At 39.7% G+C, this 12,631-nt stretch overlaps 1 protein-coding gene across 5 annotated transcripts in view; it reads left to right on the top strand.

The window, feature by feature from the left end:
* KIAA1328 (KIAA1328 ortholog) overlaps window positions 1-12,631 on the top strand; it is a 354,269-nt gene that overhangs the window by 301,092 nt on the left and 40,546 nt on the right. The window contains exon 12 of one of the 5 annotated variants that reach the window (XR_002824781.1): window positions 408-446. The exons of 3 other annotated variants lie outside the window; for them this stretch is intronic. Coding sequence is in view for 1 of the 2 variants with exons in the window: in XM_023735437.1 (XP_023591205.1) it covers window positions 408-555 (148 nt within the window). In the remaining variant the exon portion in view is untranslated. Of the gene's footprint in view, window positions 1-407; window positions 944-12,631 lie in introns of those variants that run through there. One more of the 5 variants, XM_023735437.1, reaches the window with a different exon arrangement.

Raw genomic sequence — 12,631 nt, 5'->3', positions numbered from 1 at the left:
ACAAAGACTAGAAGGCAGGAGGGGACAGGAAAGCTGGTAATAGGGAACCCAAGGTTGAGAAGGGAGAGTGTTGACATGTCGTGGGGTTGTTAACCATTGTCATAAAACAATATGTGTACTAGCTGTTTAATGAGAAACTATTTGTTCTGTAAACCTTCATCTAAAGTACAATAAGGAAAATTAAAAAAAAAAAAAGATTTGCTGTTGCTGTTAGGTGCTATCAAATCCGTTCCGACTCATAGTGACCTTATGTATAGCAGAACAAAACGTTGCCCAGTCCTGCACCATCCTCACAATCTTATAGCCAAGAAAATCGTGTGGAGCAGTTATACTCTGTAACACATGGCGTCACCATGAGTCAGAACTGACTTGATGGCAACAGGTTTTTTTGTTGTTTCTTTTTTTAGGAAGGCTAGAGCTGGGGCACCATGCCAGTCCATGCCGAGGGATGGGATATTAAGCTTACTCCTCGTCGAGGGCTGTCTCTTTTCTCTACCCTGGAAGAAGTCCACCCTACAGAAGTCACCATGGTCATGTACTTGGCACTTGGCATAACCTAATGAAGGCTGGGAGTGTCTTGCCTCGGAAAACCTGCTCTACTAGGGTCAGAACGGACTATTTACCACAAACGGCATTCTGTATGGATTTTCATTAGGATGCTTTTAAATGTTCTCCATTAGTGAAGTGGTGCCCTACTGGCATGCTTATGTGGAAGTGCTGTGCCAGCTAGTTCAATGGAAAGTCCTCAGTCAGTGTCCCTTCACACCATCCAGTCCCATATCTGCTCTCCTCACAGTTTCAGCTCATGGCTGAGAAATGTGCTGCTGCTAAAATAAAACTTTAAGAGACCAGTTGATACACCCCACAGCCAGCTCCTGTCTGCTGGACTTTGAAGAGAAACGGACTGGTGGTGGAAGAACCAGACTCTGGTAGAAGCTGAAATCCCTGTCTCTGGTTCATTTTAAATTGAAAGAAAGTAAAGTTGATACCATTTATGGTCTCCAAACACATACAGGTAAAAACCTGTTGATAAAAGCTTATCTGTTATTTAAGAAGAAAAAAAAAATCCTTTTCAGCTAATACGGCTTTCCAGATGGGTGAACGTGGCCTGTCTTAGTCATCTAGTGCTGCTGTAGCAGAAATACCACAAATGGATGGCTTTAACAAAGAGAAATTTATCTTTCACAGTCTAATAGGTTACAAGTCCAAATTTAGGGTGTCAGCTCCATAGAAAGGCTTTCTCTCTGTTGGCCTTCTCATCAATCTTCCCCTGAGTAGGAGATTCTCCACACAGGAACCCCGGGTCCAAAGGATGTGTTCTGCTCCTGGTGCTTCTTTCTTAGTGGTGTGAGGTCCCCATGTCTGTCTGCTTGCTTCTCTCTTTTATATCTCAAAAGAGATTGGTTTAAGACACTGTCTAATCTTGTAGGCCTCATCATATAACTGCCATTAATCCATCATATTACATCATAGTGATAGCATTTACAACACGTAGGGGAATCACATCAGATGATAAAATGGTAGATAATCATAGAATACTGGGAATCATAACCTAGCCAAGTTGATACACATATTTTGGGGGGACAGAGTTCAAATCGATGACATTCTACCCTTTGGCCCCCAAAAAGTCACATCCTTGCAACATGCAAAACATGTTCACCCCATCATATCATAGCAAATGTCTTAAATCAACTCCAAGTCCAAAATCCAAAAATTCCTCTTCATCTGTGAAATCTAGAATACAAGTTATCTGCTTCCAAAGGTACAATGGCAGAACAGGAACAAGCTAGACATTTCCATTACAAATGGGAGAAACTGGAGGAAAAGAAGGGATAACCGGCACCAAGCAAGTCAGCAGAACACATTACATTAGTCCTCAAGGCTTGAAAATAATCCTCTGTTCTTTGAAAGAATTTATACAATGGCCTTACCCTCCAGACTCTAAGTATTGGCCACACTCTCCAGATTCTGAGCGGAGGCCCCTCAGCCCTGGGCTTTCAGGCCCACTGTGACAGCAGCTCTGCTCCCTCGGCTTTAGACACACCATTCTCCCAGTCCATCTGAGTGGCAACTCCATCCTTAGAAACACCAGAGGCCATGGCTCCACCCTTTGGCACCCCGGGGGTCAAGTCCATACCTTTTGAAACTGAGGCAGCTCGGTGTCCTGTGTTCCTTGGCCTCTTGGCCCTCAGGACTCACGCCCGCAACTGCCCTTCTGGAGCAAGTGTTCCAAAGCTCTGCAGCTCCACCAATAAGTGCCTGGAGGCACCCTACTCCACCAGTAAACTTCGGCTGGAAGGCACTCAGCTCTCTTGCTCCGTGGGTCAGCAAGCCTAGCTCCACTGATAAGTGCCTGGGGATACCCTACTCCGCCAGGAAGCAAGTGTCCTGCTCACAGGCGCTCAGCTCTCTCGCTCCGTGGGTCAGCTCCAGCGCCGTCTCACGCTGGTCTTCTGGTTCTACTGCTGCTGGTTCTCTGCCGCTGCCGCTCCTCTGCTGCTGTAGGTCTTCTGCCGCTGCCTCTCCTTTATCCATTCACCATTTCAAAACCACTTCCACATTTTAGGTATCTGTTAGAGCAGCAGCCCACTCTCAGTACCAAATTCTGTCTTAGTCATCTAGTGCTGCTGTAACAGAAGTACTACAAGTAGATGGCTTTAACAAAGAGAAATATATTCTTTCACAATCTAGTAGGTTATAAATCCAAATTCAGGGTGTCAGCTCCAGAGGAAGGTTTTCTTTCTCTGTCGTCCTTCTCATCAATCTTTCCCTGAAGTAGGAGCTTCTCCATACAGGAACCACAGGTCCAAAGAATGTGCTCTGCTCCTGGTGCTTCTTTCTTGGTGGTATGAGGTCCCCTTGTCTCTCTGCTTGCTTCTCTCTTTTATATCTCAAAAGAGATTGGCTTAAGACACTATCTAATCTTGTAGACCTCATCAGTATAACTGCTGTTAATCCATCTTATTACATCATAGTGATAGCATTTACAACACGTAGGGCAATCACATCAGATGATAAAATGGTAGACAATCATACAATACTGGGAATCATGACCTAGCCAAGTTGACAGATATTTTGGGGGTACACAATTCAATCTATGACAGTCCCCAAGGCTCAAAAGAGGTACAAACAAAAGCAAAAACAAAAAAAAAAAAAACACCTCTCTATTAACATTGGCTCCTGGTACTCTGGAACGTTGGTGGTTCATCTCAGGAGGGGATAATAATTTTAACACAAACCACTAATTTACAAATTAACAAGCTATTAGTGGTAGAACTAACACTGAGACTGGAACTGGAATCATTGGGAGTCATGAGCGCTGTGGACAACAGGCGAGTTAAGCGTCAGTGGCGATTGCTTTGATGCACATAGATGAGTTACCCTCAGCTAGGGTTGCAGTTTCCATTTGCTCCTGGTCCATGTGCTGCTAGAACTGAGTGTCATTTCCAGAACTGGCACCTTCAGTAAGTTTGTGCTTCACTACAGCTTGCCCCAGTTCTTTTACTTATTCCTTTGGAGGCTTGATACATCTATTTTTGTGAACAGCAAAATGTTTTTACTGATGTACTGATCGTAAGGTCACATGGCATTATTCAAACCAGGAGATTTCATGGCAGGATTGTAACAGTGTATTGTTACTTCAGTCGAGTCTTTTGTATCAGTGCAAAAATTTTAATTTCAAGCCCTGCAGACTTCACAGTCTTTTGTGCTCTCTCTGCTCCTATGTTGCATAAAGGGTTAATCCCTGTGTCAGGTTCATTTTAAATTGAAAGAAAGTAAAATTGATACCATTTGAGATCTCCAAACAAAGACAGGTGAAAATCTGTTGGTAAAAAGTTGTCTGTTATTTAAGAAGAAAAAAGAAAATTCTTTTCAGCTAATATGGCTTTCCATATGGGTGAGTATGGCCCCAAGGCTCAAAAGAGGTTAAAAAAAAAAAAAAAAAAAAACTCTGTATTAACACTGGCTCCTGGTACTATAGGGCATTGGTGGTTCAGTGGTAGAATTCTCACTTTCCATGCAGGAAACCCAGTTGGATGCCCACCCAATGCACTCATGCACAGCACCACCCGTCTGTCAGTGGAAACTTGTATGTTGCTATGATGCTGAACAGGTTTCAGCAGAGCTTCCAGACTAGGAACAAGGGCCTGGTGATCTACTCCTAAAAAACCAGCCTGTGAAAACCCTATGGATCACAACAGCTCGATCCCCAAGGGATCATGGGGATAACGCAGGACCAGGCAGCATTTGTAGTTGTACATGGGGTCACCATGAGTCAGGGGCCAACTGGATAGCAGCTAACAACAACTGGTACTATTTCATTTGTACAGATTATCATGAATTTCTTGATTGAAACACAAAATATCCTCAAGTGTTCGGAGATAAAAAGCAGCAGACTGGGGCCAAAATCTTATTTTAACTAGTCATTGCTGGCAAAAAATTAAAATCTGCCCTTCACATGTCTGTTTATTTGAAAGAGAAAAAAAAATTGTAATAGAGAAAGCTATGAGTATAAGGAGAAGTCTGGTACAGGTTAATAGCAAATATGGTAGAAACAAATCAGACCCCATTATTTAAATTGGATATTTGGTTAAAATTTAAATTTTAAAAGAATGAAATAAAAACCTAAATACAGAAGTTTTTCATACCAGATGCTTAAGATCAAAGATATCACAAAATTAAAATTATAACTTAATACCAAAAATTATGTAACGTTCTTATTGTTAGTTGTCCAGTCAGTTCCTACTCCTGACGACCTCGTGTGTAGAGTAGAACTGCTCCATGGGGTTTTCAAGGCCATGACCTTTCAGAAGCAGATCGCCAGGCCTGTCTTCTGAGGTGCCCTCGAGTGGGTTCAAACCGCCAACCTTTGGGCTAGTAGTTGAGCACTTAGCCATTTGCACCACCTGAGGACCATTTATGTAACATTAACGTCTAAGAAATACATTCATGTAGCCTTTTAAAAAATTTTAAATACTGTAATGGCCTGTAATGAATGATTTCAAATTTACTTTCTTGCCACCACCTTCAGACTTTGGTCCCAAAGTCAGGCTGCAACTGCTGATTAAAATGAATTGGCTGTGACATGGGCACCCAGCATACACTTTTTCATATCAACTGTAATGCTTTTTTAGAGGGCTGTATGTACGGGCTAGGGAGAATCCATTAAAGAATTTGTTTGCTAATGAGTTGTTAAAGAAACTAACACCAGTGATTTGGCAGCAGTCACTTAACCCTATATGTTCATTTGGGACAATTACAATGGTAATACAAATTATTAAAAGTAACGTTTAAATCTAATGTTAAATATAATCCTACCGCCCTGGTGGAGCAATGGTTAAGCACTCAGATGCTAACCTAAATGTTGGCGATTCAAACCCACCAGCAGCTCTGCTGAAGAAAAGACCTGGCCATCTGCTTCTGTAAAGATTATAGCCTAGGAAACCCTATGGGGCAGTTCTACTCCGTCACATAGGGTCACTATGAGTCAGAATCAACTTGACAGCACACAACAACAACCCACTGTATACACTGTATACACCACTGTTAATATTTTAGTATGTAGCATACTTTCTTCCAAATCCATGTTTCTTTCAATGAAATACAGATTTCAGTCAGTCACTTCTTATTCACTTATCTTTCTTTAGATTAAGTTTTTCTAAATTGGGAGATATCTGAAAGTTAAAAAACCAAAAACCCTTCTTTGCGTTCACCACTCCATGAATAAATAAGAAAGACGCAGATGAGAATTGTTATTGTTGTTGTTGTGTGCTGGCAAGTGGATTCTGACTCATAGCGACCCTATAGGACGGAGTAGAACTGCCCCATAGGGTTTCCAAGGAGCAGCAGGTAGATTCGAACTGCCTACCTTTTGCTTAGCAGCCTGAGTTCTTAACCACTTCACCACCAGGACTCCAGGTGGGAATTAGGTATGCTAAATAAAATTGCCTAGATTGTCCTGTTAGAAGGGTTGATTCTTGGAATGAGAATGTAGTTTCTCTCAGAATTTACCTTAGGAGTTACGCAGTATAATTAGAGTGAATTTCTTTGTAGAAGAAAATGTGATTAAATGGAATCTTCCTGGTTAGGAGTAACACAGGACAAAGGTGTTTCTTGGAGAATGCCACTCAAGTGTACCAGTTGCCATTCTACTTTGTCAGAAACAGAGGTGGCTTTGACAAACATATTGTTTCACCCATCTGAGCATCTGAGGGTTGAACTGAGAAAGAATATTATTCTCTTACTCTGAGCCTCTCTTGAGACACCAAAATAATGTTGGATTTTCACCTCAGCATAACCCATTTACCCATTTCTCTTCCCTCCTTCCTGCCATTTATCACTGATTTTGGCCCAAACAAGGGAAGTCAGGTTCAGTTACTCTGCTGGACGAGGGCCAACTGTAATCAGCCAGGAGACCCTGGTGTCCCCATCAGTCTTCGTCAGATTCATTCTTTCTTATTGACACCTCTTATGTTTCATAACAAATTCATTAAGCTTTTCCTTATCATCTAATTTTCTAAATTCTCCCAAACTGGGAGAGAAAGCAGATCTGCCTGGGTCCTTTTACTGCCAGAGTACTATGAGAAACCCAGTCACCCCCTAGTCTCAGTGACGTTCCATAAAAATTCTGGTTTCTTCCCGAGCTATGCTTTACCCATTCCGTATTTTAACAACCACCAAAATATTTCCACCCTGTTTGGCTGGCTACCCTTATTTTCTCCTTTGCTGTCTGCTTTACTTTCCTCCCTTTCTGCTAAATCATTCTAATTTTCCCAACCTCAGTAAAGCCCATTAAAGGAACTTGGGACAGTAAGTCAATTATAGTCTCCAGTACAATATCTTCCTTCCTCTTCACCCCATAACAAAGTAACATGGGAGTGACATTAGGTGCACTCTGTCATATCTTTTATCATAGTCTGAGTCAGAGGCATATTCACTGAGACAACATTCTGGTTAACATAAAGCCAATCCAGCATGACTTGCATTTGCACCATATCATCTGCTTCACCCTGAGTGTTCTATGTTGCATTTCATAGGGGAGTAGGGCAGTTGCCTTTTTCAAGGTACATACTGTGTATTGTTGTCTATATCCACCCGAAAAGACTGGATGTTCCCTCTCTCATCTTTAATTTTTATCTGAGATGCCGTAGACACCAATTGAGAGTTATGTCTTAACCCAAACATACTTCTTCATGGAGACCAAGTTACAATCCTGACCAACCATTTAAGTAATGGGAGTTCTGGGAGCTCTCCGTACCTATGAACAAAGTAGGGGCGCTCTGTAATTGTATATGCACTAGTTTCTGTTGTTTCGTGATTGTGCCCTCTGCAACTTGTACTGCCTTCTTTGTAACCAGAGTGTGGAAGGGGTATAATCTGCTATGTTAAATGGGAAGAATCTCCTAACTTCCAGTGAACTCCCGTTTCAGCTTGCTGGCCATCAGTTCTAGTCTCCCAGCTTAAAGCTGTGGCAGTGAGGGCAAGCAGAACACCTTAATCTCTAGCTCATTCTGCCCCCACTAGAGCAACGTGAAGGCTTGGTTTTGTTTATGGCTGAAGGTGGCAGGGGAAGGGAAGGATGTTTCTCTTCTGCTGGGCTGTTCTTCTAATAGGTTCATATAAAGGTTATAAAGTCCATCGATCCAAATTGTCTTTCTCTTTGAAAGTATAAACAGTCATAAACCAGAACTCTACCATTCAGTTTTGTAATCTTAAATTTCAAACAATGCACAGATGAATTATTTATGTTATAGAATTGTGTTTTCAATAATGTGTAGCATAAAATGAAATGGATGCATATCCATACGTGTCCTGAACTTTCTGAAGTGCATGCTAATAAACAGGGTGGTAAACTAGCGTCATTTTGGTCTAGTAGGATTTACAAGGCAAGCACTTGTTGGTTTTGGTTTCTGCATTATGTTCTCTGACAGCCAGCTTACTGCTATTCCTGCTATGGAAACATTCCTAGCAGGTAACATTCTTTGACTCTAAGCTGTCCAACAGTGCTTTTTTCTCAATACAGTCAAGGTTGGGGTCTATCCATTTCATTTGTCATACTGGCTTCCAGCCATACTTAATTAGACTTTAATTCACAATTAGTAGGAAGTTTCAGTTCTTTAGAAAAGAGAATATTTTATATTAAATGGCCATTATCTAACACCATGATTTCACAAAATGATTAAAATACTAGAAAATAATTATGATAATTTTTCTAATACTTAAGCTTTCCATTACTCAGAAGTACAGTCATGGGGGCAGGAGTGGCAGTTCTTGTTTGTTTGTTTTTTAATCTATGTGCAGCTCCTGCTACAATGACAGGAAGAAAAAAATCTTCTTAAATAATTTCATCTTTATAGTTGCACAAATTATCAAATTTACTTTCCATATCAAAATCTCTGACGTAAGTACATTGCTTGCGTAGTGAGAGTGTTTTACCAAAAATCCCAAACAACAACAACAACAGAAAGCCAAGAGTAGGCATCTCGTGACCTTAATTGGTAGGCATTGTTGAAGGAAAGGACTGGGTAACTTACAGAAGGCTGTTTCTACTAATGATAATATGTTTGTGTAAAGACTTAACTCAGGACTGATAGCCAAGAGAGAAAATGATAAATGTCTACAGTCCCTCTTCCAAAACTCTTGGGGCCAAATGTATTTTGAATTCAGGATTTTTTTTTTTTTAATTTATTTGTTGTTGTTGAGAATATACACAACAGAACATACACTAATTCAACAATTTCTGTGTGTACAATTCAGTGACAGTGGATACTTTCTAAAGTTCACGTGGTGTCTATGCCATATGGAGTACAATATAATGCATGATTATTTACATTAAGTGGAATAAATAAAGAGTGTACATAGCTTCATATCAGTTCAGGTCAGATTTTGTGACCAAATAAATTTGAGTTAGGTCAGATGTTGCTAGCAAAAAGGTTATGAAAAAACTTTCCGTTTTCAGTACTTTTAAGATTTCAGAATTGCAAATAAGGATTATGGGCTTGTATCACTACTCTTGGACATTTTATTTTATTTATTCTTGTCCAGGAATCTCCATAAAAGGCAATTTTCTGCTCTTCTCTAAATCATGTCTTCATAGTGTTCTTCTAGATAAAATCTGGACTACACAGATTGTGGGAGGAATCCATTAAGGCATTTCTGGTTCAACTAGTTTAAATATTCACTTGTTGGAGACAGAGAACTAAATTGTTTTTATAATTATTGTCTTGTTTAAAAAGTACAAATTCATAAGGATATGTAGTGAAAAGTAAGACTTTCTCACAGCCCAGTCTCCCAGCCAACCAGGTATCCTCCTTGATTGTAACCACTACCAGTTTTTCTTATGTCCTTTCAGGGATAATTATGTATGTACAGTCTTGGGTATATATATATGAGTGTGTGTACTGTAGAACTGGGTATTCTTTTAAATTGCTGTACAATGTTCCATTGTATGGTTGTACCACAATGCCTTTAACCAATCTAGCAGGGAATGAATATATGGGTTATTTTCAGTCTTTTGCTATTGTAAACAGTGCTGCAATGAATATTCCTATACATACCATTTGTGCATGTGTGAGGATATCTGTAGAATAAATTCCTACAAGTGGAATTGTGGGTCATGGATATATTCATTTTAAATTTTGATATTGACAAACTGCTTCAATAAAGGTTGTACCATTTATGTTCCCACTTGCAATCATTTTATAATATTTTATAGTGTTTTTGGTGAAAATTTACACAGCAAATTTGGTTTCCATTTAACAATTTCTATACATATTGTTCAGTGACACTGGTTACATTTTTCACAATGTGTGAACATGCTCCTTATTTCCACTCTGGTTGTTCCTTTTCTGTTAATCTACCTTCTCCTCCCACCCACCCCCCAAATCTTCTCATCTTTGCTTTAGGGTAAATGTTGACCATTTGGTATTGTATATAGTGATTTTTTTAAAAAGCTCAGTACTCACTGGTGATATGTTTATTTTATGAGCCATTCTGTTATTTACCTGAAAGGTGACTTCCGGGAGTGGTTTCCATTCCAAGTCTAAAGGATGTCTCAGAGCTACAGTCTCTACTGGTCCAGTAAATCTGGCCTTTTTTAAGAATTTGAGTTTCGCTCTACATTTTTCTCCCATTCTGTGTGGGACTATCTATTGTGTTTCTGGTCAGAATGGTCGGTAGTGGTAGCTGGACACCAGCTAGTTCTTCTAGTCTCGGGATAGATGAGGCCGTGGTCTGTGTGGGCTATTAGTCCTATAGAATAGTTTCTTCTTTGAGTCTTTGGTTTGCTTCTTTCTCTTTTGCTCCAGACATGTATCTGAGATGGCTACTCGCAAGCTTTTAAGACCCCAGACAGTACTCACCAAACTAGGATGTAGAACATAGCACCTGCAGTTTTTGAAAGTGCCTATTTTATATCTTCACCAGCAGTGTATAATCAAACAATTTATTATTTTACCAGTCTGAGAGGCGAAAATGGTATCTTGTAGTTGTAATTAGCATTTCTCTTATTAGGAGTGAAGTTAAGAATATTTTTATATTTGAGTCATTTGTATTTTCTTTTCTGTGAACTTTTGTTTCTGTCTTTTGTCCATGTTTCTACTGCATTTTCTTTTTGAATTATAGGTGCTCTTACATATGAAGAAAAACCAAAACCAAACCCACTGCCATTGAGTCAATTCTGACTCATAGCGACCCTACAGGACATAGTAGCTAACTGCCTCATAAGGTTTCCAAGGTTGTAAATCTTTACAGAAGCAGACTGCCACATCTTTCTCCTGTGGAGCAGCTGATGGGTTCAAACCACTAACCTTTTGGCTAGCAGCCAAGCACTTTAACAACTATGCCACCAGGGCTCCTTCATATGAAGAAAAGTATCCATTTTTAAAACAAGTCACAAATATTTTTTCCAGCTTTTCTTCATTTGACTTTGTATGGTATTTTTTTTTCCATGCAGAAAATTCTCCCATACAAATGATTTTTCAGGCCCCTTTCAGTTGGTTCCACCTTTAATTTTCTTTAATCATTTCACTCTGCATTTATTCCTGAAACATTTTGATATAATAGCTTTCATGGCATTTTTTTCCAGAGTTCTCTCTGATTCTTCTGTCTATCCAATCTCCGTTTCTCTGCCTACATCCTGCTTCCTAACAACAAAGTAAAAAATAATAATAGTAATAGTTTCTATTTATTAAAGACTTATTATATGCCAGGCATTGTGATGCAGAATTTATATATATTATTATAATAACTTTACTCCAGCTGTGTCATTAAGGTTGACTCCACTTTGAGGAGGCGTGTCTTTCCCAGTCATATTTTGAGTGCCTTCCAAACTGAGGGGCTCATCTTCCAGCACTACTATATCAGACAGTATTCTTTTGTTATCCATTAGGTTTTCATTGGCTAATTTTTGGAAGCAGATTTCCAGGCCTTTTTTCCTAATCTGTCTTAGTCTGGAAGCTCCCCTACAAACTGTCCACCATGGGTGACCCTGCTGGTATTTGAAATATGGGTGGCGTAACTTACAGCATCACAGCAGTGTGCAAGCCATCACACTACAACAAACTGACAGAAGCCTTCATTTGCTGATGTGGCACAACTTAAAATGAGGAGAAACATCTGTAAACACCTATTAATAATGAAATCATGGAACATATGAAGTATGAAACAAAGAAAATTGGAAATTGTAAAAATTGAAATGGAACACTTGAAGATCTCTGTCCTAGGCATTAGTGAGCTGAAATGGACTGGTATTGGCCATTTTGAATCTAGCAATCATATGGTCTGCTACGCTGGGAAAGACAAATTGAAGAGGAATGATGTTGCGTTCATCATCAAAAACATTTAAGGATCTATCCTGAGGTATATTGCTTTCAGTGATAGGTTAATATCTACACTCCTCCAAGGAAGACCAGTTAATATGTCTATTATACAAATTTATGCACCAAACACTAATGCCAAAGATAAAGAAATTGAAGGTTTTTATGAACTGCTACAGTTTGAAATTGATCAAACGTGCAATCAAGATGCATTAATAGTTGCTGGTGATTGGAATGTGAAAGTTGGAAACAAAAAAGAAGGATCAGTAGTTGGAAAATATGATGTTGGATATAGATGTGGGAGATCACTTGTTAGAATTCTGCAAGACCCATGACTTATTCTTAGGTAATACTTGTTTCCAGCAACACAAACGATGACTGTACATGTGGACCTCGCCAGATGGAGTACAGAGGAATCAAATCAACTACATCTGTGGAAAGAGACCATGGAGGAGCTCAATATTATCAGTCAAAACAAAACCAGGGGCCAACTGTGGAACAGACCATAAATGCTCATATGCAAGTTCAAATTGAATCTGAAGGAAATCAAAACAAGTTCACGAGAGCCTAAGTATGACCTTGAGTACATCCGGCCTGAATTTAGAGATTATCTTTCTTAGTTATCTAGTGCTGCTATAACAGAAATACCACAGGTGGATGCCTTTAACAAAGAGAAATTTATTCTCTCACAGTCTAGGAGGCTAGAAGTCCAAATTCAGGGTGCCAGCCTCAGGGAAAGGCTTTCTCTGTGTTGGTTGTACGGGAAGATTCTTGTCATCAGTCTTCCCTTGGGTGGGTCTAGGAGTTTTTCAGTG

The sequence above is a fragment of the Trichechus manatus genome, unplaced genomic scaffold (genome assembly GCF_000243295.1).
Source record: "Trichechus manatus latirostris isolate Lorelei unplaced genomic scaffold, TriManLat1.0 scaffold00078, whole genome shotgun sequence".
Classification (NCBI taxonomy): Eukaryota; Metazoa; Chordata; class Mammalia; order Sirenia; family Trichechidae; genus Trichechus; species Trichechus manatus.
The sequence above is the reverse complement of the archived record's forward strand: the minus strand, read 5'-3'. Positions and strand labels throughout refer to the sequence as shown.